This window comes from Miniopterus natalensis, chromosome 18 (genome assembly GCF_054644295.1).
Source record: "Miniopterus natalensis isolate mMinNat1 chromosome 18, mMinNat1.hap1, whole genome shotgun sequence".
Classification (NCBI taxonomy): Eukaryota; Metazoa; Chordata; class Mammalia; order Chiroptera; family Miniopteridae; genus Miniopterus; species Miniopterus natalensis.
The window spans coordinates 17684033-17704808 of record NC_142098.1 but is presented as its reverse complement, the minus strand read 5'-3'; the positions used below and the strand labels follow the sequence as shown (position 1 = coordinate 17704808).

General features: G+C 44.2%; 1 protein-coding gene across 1 annotated transcript in view; it reads left to right on the top strand.

The window, feature by feature from the left end:
- Positions 1-20776, top strand: part of CDH13 (cadherin 13) — an 897713-nt gene that overhangs the window by 393691 nt on the left and 483246 nt on the right. The window contains exon 4 of the mRNA XM_016197002.2: positions 9480-9596. Coding sequence (XP_016052488.1) covers positions 9480-9596 — 117 coding nt within the window. The remainder of the gene's footprint in view (positions 1-9479; positions 9597-20776) is intronic.

Here is a 20776-nt window from a genome sequence, read left to right as displayed (position 1 = left end):
TAATCACAAAGGATATATATATATTTTTTTTTCTTCTTCTTTGTTTTGGATGCATTTTTTTTCCCTTTTTTTTGGTTGACACTATTACAGATGTTCCCCACCCCCAACCCCCACCGCCCTTTGCCCACCCCACTCAGCAAAATTGGTTCGACAAAGGAGGCAATTGACTTTGGCGGCCAGCATGGGAAATAGCTTTCTAATTTTACAGTTTGCAGCCGTAACATCAAGAAGTTAATGACCCAAACCAAGCAAGAAGCTAAAAGTGGGAGGAACAAGGATCTCAAAAATTAGACCAAATCCAGAGCAGAAGTCCTGGTAATGAGTACTTCCTTTTCTTAAATAGCGGGACACTGCTTCAAGTTTCCTCCCTCTGTTATTGTATCTGAGCCTGGCGTTCCTAAGGGGAAGGTTGATTTCACCCCTGATGTTGGGGAGGCTGGATTTGGGACCCTCCCTTCCCTGAATCACTACAAGACCCTGCTGGAGAAGCTGGGTTTCCTTTGGGTAAAAAAGTAAAGAAGCACCTGTTTTTATATTTGATAAAGTCATTCCCTGTTTTTCTCTGAATCCATCCTGGAATAACCCAGTGACATTCATCAGCATCCAGTCTCTCCTTGAGCTGGGCACATGTGAGATCAGGCCTCGTTGGAGGGTGGTGTGCCATCCACATCTATAGCCAGCACTGTCCTCTTCCAGTTAATGAGGCACATCAGCTGCAGGGGAGGGGAGACTGGGTGTCGATCCCAATCTGATGATTAAATGCATCCAGTGTTAAGTAAAAATGCAAGGCTTTTCTCTTCCCTGGGGTCACCTTAAGGAATGGAAACCTCAAAAACTTCTTTGGAAAAAAGAAGAAAAGAGATACTATCAGCTTTCCATCTGATATTAGATAGCATTTATTAAACAGATAAATATTTATTAAATAGATAATATTTATTAAAGTTTAAAGAATAAAGCTTGCATTTGCATATTAATAGGACCTGGTGGAAGAAGCCTGAATTTAATAGACACTATCCAGAAATCATCATCTAACCTGACCCGGAGATGATACACATAATGTATAATAGGCACCTATTGTGGGAGTGTGGGGGTGTCTGCATATTATCAGGCAGGTTGAGGAGATTAGGAATGAGTGAGGGAAGAAGAGTATCTAGTTAGGGGAACAGCACAAATGAAGGCATGAGACCGTGACAGAGCATGGCATGTCTGGGCAAGAACAACATGATTGGAGCTACAGGAGTTGTGGCCAGAGAGATGTGCCAGAACCACTTGGTGTGGCCCGGCCATGGCATGATAAGACCTGTTTCCTGGGCTGACTGGTGGTTTGGCCATGCCACGGGTCCTTTAAAATGTTCATAGTCTTTGACCTAGTAATCTCACTTTTACTAGTTTCTCTAATAAAGAGAAAAACCAACAAGTAAGCAATAAAAGTTTACATACAGTGATATTTTATTTGTAATAACAAAGAACTAAAAACACCTAAACGTATGAGTGTATCCACAAGGGGATGGTCAAGTACATGCTGATACATCCACATGACATATTGTGCAGCTACTGAAATTATGTTTACAGGATTTGTGACACAGGAGGAAAGAAAGCTTGGCATTTATCATTAGGTTCAAAAAGCAAGATACAAAATTGTTCAGACCATTCAATTTCAACTTAAATAAAAAGTATATTAAAACCTGGAAGGAAGGATACTGAAATAAGATTCTGTATGTCTGATACAGGTTTGTGAGTAAATGAATTCATTTTTTCCCCCTGATTCTAAATAGAATAGATTCATTGTGGAAACTTTAGAAAATACATTAAATTACGACTTGCTCTCAAATCTTTAACTCAGTGCCCCCTTCTGGGGAGCCCAGACTGAGTGCTGAGATCCTGGTTGGTGTGATTCTACTGTCCGGTGGGCTCGTGTATAAAAGGAGACAATAAGTCATGAAGAACCCACAGGGGGGCTAGAGTAGAGCAGGTAAAATGTGGGGATCGTAGCAGGGAATATTGTACTAGAGAAGGAAGGAACGGATGCCGGGGAAAATCCCCCGGTGGAAGCTATAGGAGTTGGCTACCACTTGGGAGTGCAGGATGGTGGAAATGAAATCAGCCATTCATACGATGGAAGTGTCTAGCCCTTCAACAGCGGAGAAAAGGGAGGCAGGAAACATTGTGGATTTTGGCAGGAGGGCTGGGAAGGACAGGATTCTCAATTTGGTTTTAGGACATGTTGATTCTGTGGTGCCAGCAGGATAGTCAGCTATCATTTATTATGAAACTTCCATGGGGAAAGCACATGGCAAACACCCAATAAATACCCACTGAATTGAAAAGAATTGTTTTTTTCTACATGTGGCTTTTCTAATGAGGGCTGAGCTCAGGCAGACCAGAAAGCTTGCGATCTGGGGTACGTGCTCACACATCCAGAATACATACTCAGATTAATATGGTGGTTGAGGCGGGAGCACATGTGTGTATTAGAAAAACAAGCCCATCTGTAAAACTCTGCAAGATGCCTCCAGGTGCTCAGAAGTACCTATTTAACATGAATATTTTATCAATGCCAGAGCAGACAGAGGGAAATTGTATCCATTATGTTCCCATCACCGTCACGCGTGGTTGAATGGACCTCTGACTAAAGAATCTAAGTATGTTTAAAACATTTTTCACCTCCAGTGAAACTAGCGAGTCCTGATTTGTGTTGCTTCTGCTCCTGCTAGATTCATGAAGTATTTCAGAGGCAATTGCATCTTGGAAGTGTGGTTTGGCAAATTTTCATCCAAAGCATATGCTTTTGTTTTCTTTTTTAACTAGCAGTTCAAACGTGGGGAAGCTGACATTTTAGAGCAAGTGGTAGATTATGTGTGTGCGGGGGGTTTGTTGTTCTACTTGTGTTTTATTTTTAGGTTCAGCTTTTTAAATAAGGATAACAAATAGGAGGAAAGAAAGCCCATTTTTTAAAGAATGTGTTTTCAGCCATGGGTGGGTAGCTCAGTTGGTTAGAGCGTCATCCCACTATGCCGAGGTTTCTCATTCTATCCCTGGTCAGGCCAGGTACAAGAATCAACCAGTAAATTCATAAATAAATAGAACAACAAATAGATGTTCTTTTCTTTTTTTCTCTCTTCTAAAATCAATCAATAATTTAAATTAAAAAAAAAGTGTTCTGCGGGGATGGCTCCTCAGTTCCCATAGGGCAAGATCAAAGGCAAGGTCAGATCCCAGACTTTTGCTTAAATCCATTCAGGGGCTTCTCATGGTCCTCAGGATTCAGAACAATCCTATGTGGATGGAGGAGGCCTGGCCTCTCCTCTCCTTCCAGCCTCTTCCAGAGCCTCTAGAGCCTTACTCTCTCTGCTTCAGCCCTTCTGGCCTTGGCCATCTTCTGCCTCTGCGCCTTCTCACATGCTGTTCCCTAGGCCTGAAACCTTCCTCCTCTTTTCCCTTTACCTGGATGAATTCCGCTTGGTCTTCAGGTCTTAGCTCAATTGTCAATTCTTCCAGAAAGCAGTGGTCTTCTACGAGTGGTCCAAGGGGCTGACAAGAGAAAAATTTTGCGATGTCCTAAATTAAATTACAGCAGCTGGACAGTGAGAGGAAGAGACAGGGATAGTTAACCAGTTAGTAGCTGTGAGCCACCTAACAAAAGACAGCTCATATTCCTGAATATATTTCGGGGCTTTGAATGAACCTCCAGGCGTCTATCCAGCCATTAGGACGCCACCTCCTGTGTATGCGAGAACATTCGGGACTGTTGGCTGTAACCGGGCCAAAGCAGACCGTGTTTCTTGCTTACAGGCTGTGTGCCTATCGTAGAACTGTCCCTGCCTCACCTTTTCCTGCCCCTCTTGTCTGTAGCCAATGTAAATTATTTCACAACAGCTTACATCTTTCTTCCGCAAATCATAATGTGTAGAAAGCACCTGTCAGCTCCAGGGCAGTGGACACGCGGCTTTCTCCCGCTAGTGCCTCTGCTGGCGGTGTAGACTTCGTGCTCCGGAACCCGGGCCTTTTCTGGTCCAACGAACCCTTGCTTTCTGAAAAGTTTTCAGCTACAAAAGTTTTGTTTTGTTTCACAGGACAAATTTTTCTAAAAAATTTTCTATAGATTCAGTTACTTCACAAAACATTGAGCACCTTAGGATGAAAGAACCCAAACTGAGTGAGGCAGTTGTATTGTTCTACACAAGAGCTATTTCCATATTGAGGAGGAAATCAAAGTACAATTAGAGACAACCCATTCACTTAATTATTAGGCACAACTATGGAGCAAATACACTGAACCGGGCACTGTGCTAAGCCCATTACCTGGATTTTCCTAACTCTTACAATGCCCCTATATTTATTTAAATTTTTTTAATTTAATGACATATTAAAAATACTTTTGAACACCTGCTATATGCCTGACCTTGTGCTAGGCACCAAGGGACATAGCAGCAGAGCGGACAGACTTAGTTCCTGCCCTCCTGGGGCTGGTAGCCTGTGCCAGACATTGATAAACTAATGACACTGAATGAATGTATAGTCAGAAGCTGAGATAAGGGATACAAAGGGCAGGCTGCAGGCAATCCCCATAGCAAAAGAGACTGAAGACCTCTAAAAACGGTGCTTGAGCTGATATTAGAAGGATGAGTGGGGAGCCAGCCAGGCACCAGAGGGGAGGGATGGAGAGGGCCATTACCGGTGCAAAGCCCTCAGCTAAGCATTTGCCACCTGAGAATCCTGAGGGGGCTCCTGCAGCGGAAGCAGAGCCAGGAAGACAATGAGGGCTCCTGAGGACAGAGGTGTTATTGAGAGCCAAGCCTGCTAGCCCTTCCAGGCCTTGGTAACATTAGAGGCTTCATCTTTTGACCAGGGGAAGTAAATGTGGCATTAGTGAGGGGAAGGGGGATGTTTTAAAAGATCTTTCCGGATGCTGGAAAGAGAACTTCTAGAGTCACCCTTAATTGCAAACTCCTGGCCCTGGCCAAGTGGCTCCTTTTGAGCATTGTCCCGAACATCAAAAAGGTTTTGTGTTCCAACTTTGGTCAGGTTGCGCATAGGGGGGAACCAAGTGATGCTTCTCTCTCACATCGATGTTCTCTCTCTCTTTCTCTCTCTCTCTCTTTCCTCTCTCGCTAAAATCTAAAAAATATTCTTGGGTTAGGATAAGGAAATAAATGCAAACTCCTGGATGAAACCTTCTTTTCTCCACTAATTTGGCCAAAGGCATTTTCTTCCCACCCTAAAGATACATAACTGAAATGGCTGTTATATTCATTACATTGGAAATATATTACTTCCTTGGTGTTAATCATTTAGATGTTTTGCTAATGAGCCTTCCGTGGCCAGGTTTCTTGTTTTCAGATTGGCCATCCCGAGAGCCCCTGATAGATGACTTTCACTATTGGAGAAATTATTTCTGATATCACTGGTGATCATGATGCAGGCATGCCGGGGGTCCGGGGACCTGAGGGTCAGCAACCCACTGTGGGTTCTTGGCTTCGCACAGGAAAGAATTCAAATGTGAGCCAGCACAGAATTCAAAGTGAAAGCAAGTTGATTAGTGAAGCAGTGAAACAGAGCATGGGCTGCTCCACAGACAGAGCAGGCCCCCTTTAGCAGAATGTGCTTCTTTTATTGAGGTTCACTTAATTGGGGGGGGTAGGGCATTCAATAAGGGGAAGGAATACTCAAGATGTTCCAGGGAAAGGGGTGGAGATTCCTTAGAGGAGCTCTCTTGGCCATTTTGGGTTCTTATATGAGCGTTCCGTTTCCTATCCTGGTAGCTCAGGGTGTGTCGTTTAGCATGCTAATGTATTACAATGAGCTTATAATGAGGTTAGGGGGTACCATTAGGTGACCATGTTGGAGCAAGCTGGTCTCTGGTGATTTTTAAGCCATAAATCTAGCAGGGGGGTGGTCTTATTTTCCTGTTGACAGTTCCTGTAGCTTTTATCAAGTGCAGCTGCTTTGCCACATACCCTATCTCAATTACTTCTAGAAAAGCATGCCTGTGCGGGGAGTCTAGGGAACAGTGGCTTGCACCCATTTTTTTCCAGCTGCATGCCAAGCAGCCCTTGACAAGCATACGTGGCATAATTTATAATAACAGACTGGCTTCCTCCACCCAGTGAACCCACCAGCCATCGTCTGCCCCTCTGGCCCACCTTTAAAATGGGCCCACACACCTGATTTCATTCTATGAGATGATACGTGGGACTGACAGACAATTTCCACATTGTCTATTTTATTTTGAGCACGACTCTGTCCAGTAAACCTACAGCAGATGAATCAGCTTGGCAGTGTTGGCCTACAGAATATTGGGGAAATAGATGGTTGGAAATGAAGGGAGCTTAGTATCTTGGCTCTCCAACCTCTTAAATTTGCTCTGAAAATTTGGTGTTTGTTAACTGTTTCTTCCTTAAGTAGGCAAACTTCAGCCCCAGGAGGTAATAGAGCAAACTTTAAATCCCGCCTCAGGTACAGCACAACTGGCTGAACCGCGCATTTGATTGCAGACAAAATTTGAACTGAGTGGCGCAGAACCCTCCTCCTAGCAACTTTCAGCACAAAGAGATCAGCTGTAAGAATGGAATAAATTGGAGATTGATTTCTGTGGTCCCATTCATTTGCAGAAATTTGCAGACAATTAAGCTGTCGCCCTGCACTATAGGTAGTAGCTGCTCCTTTTAGCCAGAGGCTGATTGAGATTTGCTGCCTACCTCTGCTCATGTCAGAGTTGTGATTCTCCAGGTACACAACCGTAGCCAGGGCTAAGGAACTGTCTCCAGGCACAGATCTCATTGTAGAGACGGTCACCAGCAGCAGCTCTGGGGAGGGAAAGAGCATTGTGCTTAGAGCAGAGGTTCTGGGGTCACAGATGCCTGGGTTCCCACCTCTCACTTAACAGTTAAGTGACTTCGGATGAGTCTTTTATATATTTTCCAGTTGTTGAACGGATTAAATGAGATAATATCACAATGTATCTAGACAATGCCTGATATATAATAATCACTCAGTAAATGGCAGTATGTCTCCTGGCAGACCCGATGAGTCCAGGACCAGGCTGCTGAGTAAATCTTAGGAGTAGAAAGAAAACCTTCTGACCATGATCTGCAAGCCTGTCCACAACCGGGCTGGGTTGACGGCTGGCGTCTCACCCGGCCCTGCCCTCCCTTAACTCTGCCTCTTCAGCCAGAGGAACGCTTCCAGCTTCTGCAGTGCTTTGCCTTGTGAAAATATCTCCTCTTAGCACATAACTCTGCCCAAAAGTTATAAAAGTAGGAGAGAGAATAAAGGCAGAGGCTTGTGATTCTTGATAAAGTGGTTGCTATTTTCCCCCTCATTGATCACCCGATGCAGAGACCGAAACTAGAGTGGCAGAGGGAGGGAGAGGAAGGCACAGGCGTTCTCCGGCCGCGTCTTGCCTGTTTGAGTTTGGCCCATAAAGGCCCCTGATGGGTGGCAAGACAGGTCCAAGGTGCGTTCTGGTTTGTGTCTAGTGTGAGGGGAGCAGGGTTGTTCCTCTCAGACCTTGCCGCTTTTTTGGAGTGGCCAGAGGGAAGACTTCTAAGCCCTCAACTGGGTGTGGTGGGACTGAGCAGTGGCAGCCAAATGGCCTCAGCTGTATTATACCAACCTGTTCCCCTTCACTCCTGGGGCCCTTTGCCCGCTGAGTCTCTACTCAGGGCACCTTGCCTTGATGTGTGTCCTAAACGGGTTCCCTGCAGACAAACCTTATGACTTTTACGTATCCTCTCTGCTAGCCGGGTGAGTTGGAGCAACCACCAGAACCAGTCTGGACTTGATGTCCTTCGTGGGTTCGGGGGGCTAAGGCTTACTCGGGAAGTTTACTGTAAAGGTTCAGCAGCCCCCTGTGAAGCGCCCGGCGCACTGCCCAACACGCTCGCAGTACATTGTGACTGTCGGAGCGGCGCGTGGTGGTGACTGGCTGCAGTCAGATCAGGAAAATGTGGTTAGAACCGCGGCCCTCACAGCTGTCTCACTGGAAGGCGCTTAAGGGTATCCCCCTCTCGCGGACCCCAAATGAACCTTGTCCTCTGGCTGAACATGGAGGCTGTTTGCCAGCTTCACCCGCTATAAGTAATGTCTCGCTAAACATCGCCCTGCATCCAGTTTTATTCTTCTTTTGAACCTAACATTTGTAGGTATCCCCAGGAGTGAAATTACAGAGTGAAGGGGTATATATGTGCATTCGTAAGGTTCTCCGTGCATAGATATTGCCCGACTGCTTCCCACCAGGGTACCGTCGGTTTACACTCCCCACAAAATCAAGAGGAAGAGTATTCATGGAAACTTCCAGAGCCTTGGCTGATCTTGTTTTCTGTTTGACTTTTCTTATGTAGATTTTCCTTGGAAACTATGACATATGTGCATATATATATTTGTACATGTGTATACATATATGTATGTGTATGTGTTATATATGTGCATACATGCACATACCTTTATGGGGCATGTGTCAGTGATGATATTTAATATCATTTGCCACACGATTTTGATAGGCACCGCTTGTTCAAAGTTTGAGATGCTTACTTTTGATGATACAAAAGATAATTTAGTTAGTATGTGGCGTTAAATGAGATTGGTTTATATATTGAAAATGATGGTCTATTTTCAGTTTTCTTTCAGTCCTCTGATCAGATCAAGGAGAAAGTCTCAGTTTGGCGCCAACAACACTTTAACACCCCTCTAGCCCTTTCTTATCTCCCTTTTAAAAAGGGGAGCTTTGTTTCCCTGGAGTTTCTAGCTCAAATTTAATAACACCATTCGGTCTCCAATATGTTTATTTTTATGTTTTCCTACATTTTATAAAAATCGATGCTGGTACTTTATTTAAAATATTGATAAAAAGGGGTTTTCGCACACATTTATTTAATTAAAAAGGTGAGTTACAGATGGGGCAGACATCCTGACAGTGATGTCCCAGTGACTGAAGTTTGGGACATACTGCGTGCGGAGTCCATCACAGCAGTCCTCCCGCTAATATAATAACAACAAATGATCCTTGAAAAAACATTGGCTCCAGGTCTCCATAATGCCTGACAGTTCGGAACCCTGTGATTGCTCCTCCGTCCCTGTTCATTGTGAGTGTAAGGACCTTGCAGGTGGCCACGAGGACAGTCACTTTTAAATCCAGTGAGTGCTGTGGGTTCATGACCAGGTGAGTAATCTCCTCACTTGGCAGGTAAAGAGCAGAGCGCGAATGCTCGGTACTAAAAGATGTATAAATCAAGACTGACACTGTGAATAGCGAGATTCAGAAAATGGGATTAAATAGCTTAATGGCAGTCATTATGAATCACAATGTCAGCTTTAGTATAATTCTAAGGACGTACCAGCTAACACTAATGAGGTCTGATAGAACAAAATTAGCGATGTCCAAACAGCTGTACGCCTTCACAACAAAGGAGCCCTATCACAGAGCAGACTGCTGTGTCCTCTCCATGGGGTCAATTGATTTTTACTTTTTTTTCTTTTAGGATATATTTAAATTTGCAAGAACATCTCCTGTCCCGAGACAAAAGAGGTCCATTGTGGTATCTCCCATTTTAATTCCAGAGAATCAGAGACAACCTTTCCCAAGAGACGTTGGCAAGGTAAGACAAATGACAAAAGCATATTTTTATTGAGAGATGAGCATACATGAGACAAACTGACTATCTTGGTGACCAGCTGGAATTGGCCTCGATTCCCCTATGAGAAAAGGGCAAACTGTTTTGCCAAAAAAAGTCAAAAGTTTATTGAACAACAATAAAAAAAGGAATTTGCAAAGAACCAATAATAACAGCTTTGAATGTCATGATCGGGAGATCCATGCGGTAGATAATGATGCTGAAGCTGTGTCCGAAGGATGTCACAGGCTGAGAAGAAGACTGGTTGATTTTACAGACGCCAAGGCAGCCATTGAGATGAGTTCCGTTACTGCATCTGTATGATGATATCTGGTCTTGTAATTTAGATCCTAGATTTCAAATGTGTTATTCTAGGAGCAGCACTGGGTCAGCTTTCTAAAAACTAAGATCAAAGGAACCGTATCAAAGAAACAAAATCATACTAACCAGATCCAGAAAACACTGTTGCAAAAATCAAAACCACAGCTTTCCCAGGAGGAATAGTCACTGTTAGGTCAACAGAGATGCTCGTGCCACCTGGTCAACACATTCTCTCCCCATAGAAGCGTCAGCATGGAGAGCCAAATTTTAACCAGTGTGTTTTTGTTTGGTTGGTTTGGTTTGGTGAACTTGCAATTTGAACAATAGTGCTTAGTTGAATGAATGATCTCAATGACAGGAGCTACTGGACTATTTATCCATTCATCACATAAATAAGGAGCACTGTTATATGCTGGACTCCGAGACTGGGGATCGGGAGATACTGCGATAGGGCTGGTATTCTAGTGAGGAGACAGATTTCAATGGGTCAGTATATCAACAAGAGAACTGCAGGGGATAACAAATGCTGTGAAAAACCAAGAGTGCATGGCAGGAGCAGGCCTGGCTGGGAAAGGCTGGTTGGAGTCACTGCCAAGTGGGTGGAGACTGGAAGAATGAGAGAGGGCAGCCGTGGGGACATCTGGGAAAACTGCATTCCTGGCAGAGAGAACTGCTCGTGGAAAGGCCTGGGGATGGGGAAGAACGGGGTCTGTTTTAGGGGCAAATGCCTGGCTGGCTACAATACAGTGAGCAAAGAAGAGAGTGGTAAGAACTGAAGTCCTGGAGGCCATGGTGAGGGGTGGGGATTTCATCTTGCCTGCAGCAGGAAACCACTGTAAGGTCTTCCGCGTGTGTGTGTGTGTGTGTGTGTGTGTGTGTGTGTGTGTGTGTTTTGAAAGAATCTTCTGGCCGCCCTATAGGGAATGATTTGTCGGGAGCAGAGTTAAGTGGCAGGGAAAGGTGACACGTAGAGATGAGCTAAGGAGAGGGTTTTATAGTGAACTGGAGGAGATGTGAGGGTGATTTAGACAACTAGAAATCTACTTTTATTAGAAATTAGAAGCACGGATTCTCCACTGTCCTCATATCACCATATTTATGATTAGACCACCACCATGCCTGATGTCTCTTCTTAAGCAAAACCTTGGCAGGCATACAGGATATGACGTGAAGGGAAGCAGAACTGTTCCGAATGGACAGGGGTGGGACTGATGACCCCTGCCCCTTTGGACAGCCCCAGCCACTATGATGGCTTTGCATAATTTTCCCTGAAGCCAAGAATGGCAATGGCCAAAGGACCAGAGTCCTCAAGTCTGGAAGGCCCTGCCCCCAGACAATTTCAAAGAATCAAGTTGTGTTCCTGTTCTTTCAGCCCGGTGTTCTCAACCCTCACTGTGCATCAGAATCACCCATCTCCACCCTCAGAAATTGATTCAGTTGGTCAGGGGCTGAGGATCGCGTGTCAGTTTTTGTGTTTTTTTAATCTCGTAATTTTGATGTACAGCCAAGGCTGAGAACCGGGATCTAAGCTGGTCCTGCTTCAAGAGTGTGAACCAGCAGCATCAGCATCACCTGACTGCTTCGTAGAAATGCATATTCCTGGGTCCCACCCCAGAACCACTGAGCCAGAAACTCTTGGAATGAGGCCAGGGATCTACTTGGGCATGCCTTTCAGGCGCTTCTGCTGCACACTCAAGTTTATGGAGGTCTGATCTATAATATGTTCTCCTCTCCTGTCTACCACTAATATATAATACTTTCAATATTGGTGTTTCAGTTCCATTAATTAGGTTATAACAAAGGTGATCATACATCTCAGTTGCTTTGAAAGTTGGTTGTCGTGGCATAATTATTATTAGCATCACCTTTTCTTTTAAACATGTCTAGATATGGACAATAAATTACATGATCATTCTAAAGCTTCCTTCTTCCCCACTGAGTATATTTGGATAGTTTTATAAGCCTCTCTCCTTGAGATATGTAATGAGTCAATCCCCATTATATATGTTCATCCCCCTGAGTATATCTGGATAATTTTTACAAGCCTCTCTCCTTGAGATATGTAATGGGTCAATATGTGTACAGCTAACTAGAGACATTCTTCTGCATTGTTTCTTAACAAAATTTTGTTTCCAAGCTGAGGATTTATCCCTCCTTAGTGCTTTACGTACTGCCCACATGGGCTCTTAACCTGGATTCTCTACAAAGCGACTGTTTTTCTAAATGTGATAGTCTACTAGCTTTGTAATGTGTGAAAGCCTCTCAAAACTCCAGATGGTTTTTGCAGAATAACTGCACTGCCTTCCAAAAACGACTTGTTTTTCCATGCTTTTTATGCCTTTGAAGGAAATTTTTCTTTTTGTGCTCTCTTGCATTTATTCATTCATCTTATTATTTTCTTTATATCTTTTATCATCATCAACTCCACTGGTTGCTGACAAGCATTGCTCTGCAGAGCTCCGAGAGCTTATAGGTGTGTTCAGTGAGTGCTGGGGAGGTGGGGAGAGGGGAAAGGAGACCAGAGAGGCAAGGCTCTCCCTCCACATGTCATCCCCATGCACCCAGACCGCCTGAGCCAGGGCAGCTCTAGATTGGACTTCAGCGTAGAATGCCGTTTGAAGAGTTTTTGTGGTTATAAAAGTATAAAGACATCTGCCTTACTTGGAGTTTCTTGAGACAGGGATTCAAAAGCAGGTAGTTTATTTAGGATGAAAAGAGAATACTGGTAAGGGAGTGATGAAGAGAGATAGGGAAGGGAATCAGCCACTTGGGAGGCCTGTTTATCAAGACAGCCACCACTCTGAGTGACTGGATTGTGATCCCATGGAGAAACACTGGGGAATGGTATAAGCACACTGTCAGGGTTAGCCACTCCACAAGGAAGGGAGCTGGAATATTTATAAGCCAACCCCACCAGTTGTTGGTATGAATTCTTCAGTATTTTCTTTATTGATTTCAGAGAGAGGAAGGGAGAGGGGGAGAGAGAGAGAGAGAGATAGAAACATCAATGATGAGAGTGTCATTGATCCGCTGCCTCCTGCACGCCCCCGACTGGGGATCGAGCCTGCAACCCAGACATATGCCCTGACCAGGAATCGAACTGCCATCTCCTGGATCCTAAGTGGATGCTCAACCACTGAGCCACACCGGCCAGGCCGAATTCTTCAGTACTTTCGGCCTGCCCTGTGCTCTGTACACAGCACAACAGCCTTTCTGAGGCTTGGAGGTGAGCGTGTAGGCAACAAGCCCCATGGCAGCTAGAAGTCTGTCATGTGCCCTGAAAAGGTAAGGTCCACAGGACAGGAGAGGACACTTCTGCTCCATCTCAAACTCAATATAAATACTTTTCTTTGCAGGCTGTTTTTTCTTTGTCTTTTCCCTGCTCCCTTCCCATTTCCTGAACTACCTTAGTTGTGTCTCCTGCCTTTGAAGCCCACTGTACTTGCCTCTCTCTGTTAATAAGTGCTTGCTGCATCCCAGGAGGGGAAATCTCTGAATTCAACCCAATTCATGTCAACAAGCATACATTCAGCATCTGCTACTTACAAGGCACTGTGCTAGAGGCTGGGGATTTAATGACAAAGGGAAACAGGCATAGTCCTTGATCTCATAAGATTACATAGTGGGGAAAATCATCACAAATTCATTTTTTGTCCAGTAGTCTAAATCATGAGCATTTTTCATCTTTTATGTTGAATTCTCATAATAGCAACTACATGGGGATTATCTTCCAATGTGCTACATGAGAGGGATGAGACTCAGGGGGATGAAGTGGCCTGTCAAAGCCACACAGTCCCTGAGCAGCAGAGACAAGCTTTGTGGAAGCCCATTGAGGCTTCAGTCTGTTCTCAACCAGCAGGCTCGGGGCTCCTCGGGGCTGGACATGCAACCTGAGGGTTCTCTTCCACGCCACGAAATATCCTTGCTGCCAATTGCTCTCTTTAAAGCAGCATTAAAATTAAGTTTAATTTCTTGAAACACACCAAAAAATAATTTGGAGTGAGAGATGCTGGATCAGCGAACAGGCATATGATAAAAACAAGTCTAGGAAATCGGTAATGGTAGCACCCAGGCCATGGGAGGATGGTGGATCCCTGTGAACTTCTTTCTGCTTTCTTATGTGTTTAGGAATTTCATAATACAATGCTAGAAAAAATTAAGTTTAGCTAACTGTGAAATTATCTGGAACAATACAAGAGTTGGCATGAATGCACAAAAGTGCTTTTTCCGTGTTGTACTTCAAGAGGGTGAATGGAAATTAAGTATCTCTTCCTTCCTTCCTTCCTTCCTTCCTTCCTTCCTTCCTTCCTTCCTTCCTTCCTTCCTTCCTTCCTTCCTTCCTTCCTTCCTTCCTTCCTTTTTTTTTTTTTTTTTTTAAAAAGAGGCCTTTTACTAAAGGGTAAAGACATCAAAAGCAAGGTGCTGCTGGGCATTAGCCCTCGGGGGGGCTTCCCAGTTAAGGGTTGTGCCACCTAGAATTGTGTGTTTACAGAAAGGCCATGCAGGCAGCTCTAGGGATTAGATACAGTTTTGACTGATGCATAATTCATCTATCTGCCAAATAAATTTGTTGGTAAGCAGCTAAATTACTAGAATTTGGGGGCTGCTTTTCCATCCTATCTGAATGTTTCTGAAAAGGGGATAAAACAGCCAGTCGTGGACGTGCTTCCTCAAACCTGTGATTTCCTTCCCGGGTCTGAATTCCAGGGAGTGTGCACCCCGGCAAAAGTGTGTGGTTCCCAGCACGTGCTCTTTCATTCCCCCTGCAAAGTGTGGCTCTTTCAAAATTTGGGCCATAAATAATTTCTCAGTTTTACCAGCTTTCACTGATAAATATTTTATTGTATCTTTAGAGAGTTTTGAGTTCTTGGACCGATTGATTGAGGGCAGGGGACTTTAAATCTGTGAGGAAGCAAGAAGGTCTTGGGAGACGTATTTTATTCTGTTTTATATTAAGTTTGAAAGACAAGTCATTTATGAAATGCTTATTAGAGATTCTGCTTTCATCACAAACCCTTTTCATCAAGACCAATGAAAGCACATTTTACTGAAAATCCTTTTTTTATATCCCCTATAAATTGGTAGAATGGGGCTTTAGCAAGACGTCTTTAACCCAGAATGGAAGAAATATGTAATTGGACCATGAGCTTTTTGTAAAGAATCAACATAGATCATTAGACCAAGTCGTGAAAGCCACTCAGCCAGGACTCGGCTTTGATTGTGTCGTGAATGTCAGTCACACCTGAGGGTGATCTATGGCAGTTGCTAAATATCCCTCAGAGTCCTGGATGTATGTTTATTAGAGGTCTCCCGGCGGCCAAGAACTGCGTGCCTCTCTCATGCCACTTACGCAAATAGGTGCTGAGGAGTCTCACGGTATTAGGATTGAAGTTGTTTTACTCCGTGTACTAGTCATTTGCATCACTTTGAGAACCCTTAGGTGCCAAGCTGCATCCCCAGAAGCTGGACCAGAAATTTGATACTGATCCCCAGCACTGCTCCACGTCACCCCCCTACAGAAACGCAGGGGAGCGTCCCTTGCACCATCCCACTCCCTGGTTTGTCTTGGGGAACCACCAGCAGCCCTCCACCTCGTTTAAAATCCATTACTCCACAGCCCTTATCCAAATCCAACCACATGCCTCTTCTCAGAAATTTATATCTGTTTAATCCCCCCCCTTTTAAAATAACCAACAGTTGTATTCAATAACTAAAACTTGCATTGGCTAGTGTATGGGAGAGAAATTTGAATACAGGGGCTCGAAGATGTCCAGAAGCTAAATACTCAAAAATTCATGGTGAGATGAACAGCAGAATTTATGCCCACATTCTGCAACCCCAGTCGCACATAGGCCTCTCCTGAGCCATGGTTGGACCCTTCCCTGTCCTCTGGTGACACCCCCTTCCTCCTCGCCCCAGGGCACTGCCCGGTTACGGCCTAAGGCGGCAGGTGCCTAAGGCGGCAGGTGCCTGGCGAGTTCCCCCGCAGGCAGCTCTGCCCGCGCCGCCAGCAGGGCGGCCCCTAACTGCACGCGGCTCCCGAGCGTTTGACACGTGGCTAGTGCAACTGAGAAACTGGATTTTAACCTTTTATTTAGATTTAACTAATTTAAACTTAAAAACTGTGACTTGATCCAATTATGGGAACAGCTTGGTACATGAATCTACCTTTTCAACTGTAAATTTAAATCAAAATACAGATCAAATATTTTTGCTGAGACTATACTGTCCAAATTGAGGTGGAAGTGGGATTAATATACACACAGGATTTCAAAAACTTAGTAAAACACACATAAAAATATAGAAAATATTTCATTAATAATTCATATATTGATGTCCTGTTGAAATAAAAATACTTTGTGTGTGTCGTCACAAAATTAATCTCATGTGCTTCTTTTTACTTTTTTTAATGTGGCTACCAAAGAATTAAAAATTATATGGTTTGCATTATATTTCTATTGGACAGTGCTGGGCTAAAACTTATTTTTTATAATTTCCATTATGGAATTTTTGTTTGGTCTCCTTTATACATGTTTATATTTCTTCGATGACACTTAACACATTTTGAGCAGCAACTTAGTTTCTTTCATGTTTTTTTTATCTTCCCACTAAATGTAACTCACCAAGTGGAGTGATTCAGCACAGTGCCTAGCACACAGTAGGGCTCAAATATTCTTTAACTTGAGTTCTAGCCAGGTTGATGGCTGGTTGGATAAGGCATTCACTGGTTACTGATTCATTAAAGTGATCATAGCCTGGTTTGTTGTTAAAATGAAGTTAACAGACCATGAATATTTCCTGTAAATTTTAATTTTCCACAATGGTCATGGGGCTACCAGATAAATTGCTTGGCAGTCAACCATTATGTCAGGTCATAGAAGCATCCTTAGCAGATTATGATAAATTTGATGTTGATGGATTTTGCATGTGCGTGTGCGTGTGTGTGTGTGTGTGTGTGTGTGTGTGTGTGTGTGTAGAGGGAGAGAGAGAGACAGAGAAGGAGGTAGGGACAGAGGGAGAAAAAGAAAGAAAGCTCCTGTATTTCTGGATTTGCTCATACATACAACGATATTTTAAATCCACTTAAATTTAAAAATAAAAACTTTTCTCTTTATTCACAACTGAACAGAGTTAATTCAAACTAATTTTGACTAAATCTAATAAAAGCTTATATTCATCATTAGCAGGTATTGCCCTTTTCAACAAAGTTTAATACGGATAAAACATAATTGAGTTGTTTTGGTTCTTTACCAAGTACATATACATGCAAAAGTGACCTCCATGATGTACATCTAGCAAATAAAGGCATCTGAGCCTGTGTAGGAAGCAGTGTTTTTAGTCCTGAGTTTATCACCCTTGCAGTTCTCCATTTGAAAGTTTCCCAAGGCTTTATTATTATGTGCATTGGCCCCAGACAGAATTAATGTTTAATTATTTGTGAACATTAGAGGATCTGGTATTCCAGCTGGAATTAGCACCTAGAAGTAAAAGAGTTGAGGAATTTTCAACTAAAACTCAACTAAAACCTTCAACATCTAGCGAGTGTCAGGATCTTAGCCAAACGTGGCTACCTCTGTTGCTCTGTTCAGTTCTTACGACAACCCTATAAAGTACTACACCCATTTCTCAGACTGGGAAGCTGAAATTGAGAGAAATTAAGTAACTTGCCCAAGAGAGTGGCAATACTGACATGAAACCTAGGACTCTTCAATTCCAAACCACTGATCTCTGCACCATACCGTATGTGAATGTTTTGTGTCCATGGGTCTTTGCTGTTTGCATAGTGTGCTCCCATGAATTGTCATTTGACTAGTACCCATATTCTCAGAAACCAGTATTATATTCCCAGTTTACTCTTGAGAAAACTGAGGCTAGAGCACCACGCAAGACCGTCTACTTGTGATATAAATTGAGTTGTGTAAGTTGAGTTCCTTCTGCTTGTTCACCTGCCATACACCAAGGCTCCAAATGGATTTCAGACGGTTCCTTAACCTTAGCACATGGCATGGGTTAAGGAACAGGCTTTATTGGGGGAAAAAAGATACATATAAGCCAGAGGTCAGCTAAAAATGAGAAGCACACTCCCCATTCCCCACCTTCCGGCAATCAGGCATGCCAGGGCCTGGGCAGACAGCCGAACACATCGCACAGGTTTGCCAGGAGAGCCACTCTGCCCCCTCCGTTCTTCCTCCTCAGTGGCCAGCGTGTGGACAATCAGACTCCTGGAGTGTCTGGCAGCCTCAGTGCAGCTACCCAGATTTGCAGGAGTTGTCTGAGATTCCTGATGTCAAAGCAGATGCCTTGGGCAGGAGTATGCTGGGAAACTGGCTCTTGGGAGTGAAGAAAGCCTTGATTTGCAGTGTTTATCATTTTTTTGTATAAATACTCCCACGGTGGCTAATGTCAAGCTACTGATTTGCAAAATTGTTGAATATTTAATAGTTGGCAGTAGGATCTGGCTCCAGCATACCACTGACCTTGCAACGTGATGCTGGATGGGATCGGGATGAACTGGCCCCAGGGGGAGCTATCTTGAGTGGAGCCTCCAGTGTGGAGAAGTGGCTTATCCATCCACCCATTCCTCCCAGCTTTTAGCTAGTTTCTTGTCCAGGGTGAGCCTCAGGGGTCATTTTTTTGACAACTCTGTTTCTTGCATCACATTAAGTAGCTCTTCACACAGCCAAACGCAAACTAGAAGCAGACCTTGCACCTTTGCTCTCTCAGCTCTGCCACACCTGTCCTTTGCACAAAAATCCCTTGAGCAACTATCTCTATGGAGCATGCCCAGGCATTTCCCCACTCCTGTCTTTCCCCAGCACTTACTCTCTCCCTCCCTCTCTCTCTCCCCCTCTCTCTCTCCAGAGCATGCTTGAGCCTCTCTTCCCCCTTCTGTCTCTCAAGGCACCTACATCTCCCTGCCTCTCCTAAGCTGCAAGGGCCTTTCTTTTGCTATAACTTGTCCTGAGCCCATGTCTTCTACAGCTCACTTCTACCTCTGTGACTTTCTAAATAAACTTTCTCTTATCATTTGAGTCTTGGCTCTGAATTCCTCTCTTAGCCAGAGCTCAGGACCTGAGGTGGCTGAACTGAGGTTAACACCTGGTGCCGTTTTTCCGCCGCTAACCAAAAGATGCTTAGGGACTGAGACAACCAGCATAGGGGACAGCGGCCTGCGTGCTAGGAAGGTTGGCATGCAGGGCGTGACCCTGGCTTCACGACTGTCCTATTCAGCGTTGAAATAAAATGGACCATTTCCTGCTTCTTGTCAAGTCACCCATTTGTACTGCCCAGGTTTGTCTAATGGAAGGAAAGAAGCTCAGGACGGGAGGAAAAGCTCCCGAGGTTAGCGTTTGCCGTGCAATCAACCTAAATGTCCATTGGATTCCAGTTTAAAGTGGCATCAGGCTGGTTGCTGCTGATGCATCACCTCCCGAATTTCTACTAAAATATCAGTAAAGACACAGAAAAAGACAAAAATATACATCATGTCCAGAAACTAAAACTTTAAGAGAGCTAACTGCCAGTTTCTGAGAACGTTGACTAACTGTAAGACCAAAGAAGCACAATAGAGAAAAATATATATTGTTGGTCTAACAATGCTAACTCCCAGAAAACAGAAAAACCTTTGCCCCTGGAAAAATATATGAAAATACTTTCTTCCTTCCTGCACTCAGTCTGTGAGTCAGTGTTAGAGTTTGTAATCACCCCTGTATTGTGTGTTTGTGCATATGATTATGTTGTAACAGCCAAAATACTGAACCCATGCCCCTTTGCACCCCTTTCTCTAACCTTTCAGAAACATTAATCCCAGAAAACGTTAAGCGCTGGGCTTTTACATGAGCTTTGACTTGAACAAGTAGTCTTCCCACTATTCCTGTTGCTGCTACTGAGTAATCACGGACTTGGCAAGTGGAGAAAGTGGCTAATCTCCTTATGAGCATTAGATATTCCCAACTGGATTGGTAAAACAGGGTGGGGAAAAAAATCCCTTGAGTCAGTCTCCTGAGGCTGACAAATTCAGTGACGATCGCCCTGATTCTACCTGTAAAACAATGAAGGGAGAGATAAAATTCTCTGTGAAGTGTGGAGAAATGAGGTTAACCTCACAAACATTTGTGATGTGTGCGTTTTCGCATCGAGTCAGGGCCGGGGGTCGCGTCTTAGCTTAACAATTAGACCACATGTTGACAAGCAGAAAGGGACTCTCTTCACCACACAAGGAAAGCCACCGTCTCGCTTCATCCGACACATTTTTGTGTGTGTCTCTCTGCTGACAACCTTGTTCAAAGGGAGCCACAAGGAACAAAAGTGAAAACAGAAAAGGCCAGTGTTGTGATGAAGAGATACCGCTGCTCGTTTTCTCGGCCAGGCGGCCACAGCGACTCGGTCAGTAGGGCGGTGAAGGCGCAGGGCCCAGGGCCACGGGAATGGACTGGCCCTTCTGTGGTCAGACTTCTGGTCCCAGCTGGGAAGGGACCGAGGCATAAACTGGATGGAGACAGAAACAGGCCACCAAAGGGTTTTTCTGAAGAGGAAGGAGGAATGAAGAAGCCTCCTTTATTTCGCCCTCTAGCTTGGAACTAGCCCTGGCTCCTGGACGGGTCATCGGAGAGAGACTTCCATGCGGACCTGGGGCCGGGTCCCTGGGAACAGTGCCTCCAGACCTCTGAACTTGGCCTGCCTCTGGAGCAGTAATGGGGCAGATGGCGGACACAAAGACCCTTTGTTGCAACTTTGAATGTTCCCATCTATGGGTGTTTTATCGACAATGCGGGTGCTTCCTGTTGCATTGTGTGGTTTGAATTAGGAGATAAAGAAAGTCTCAACTCAGGCCCATTTTGCAA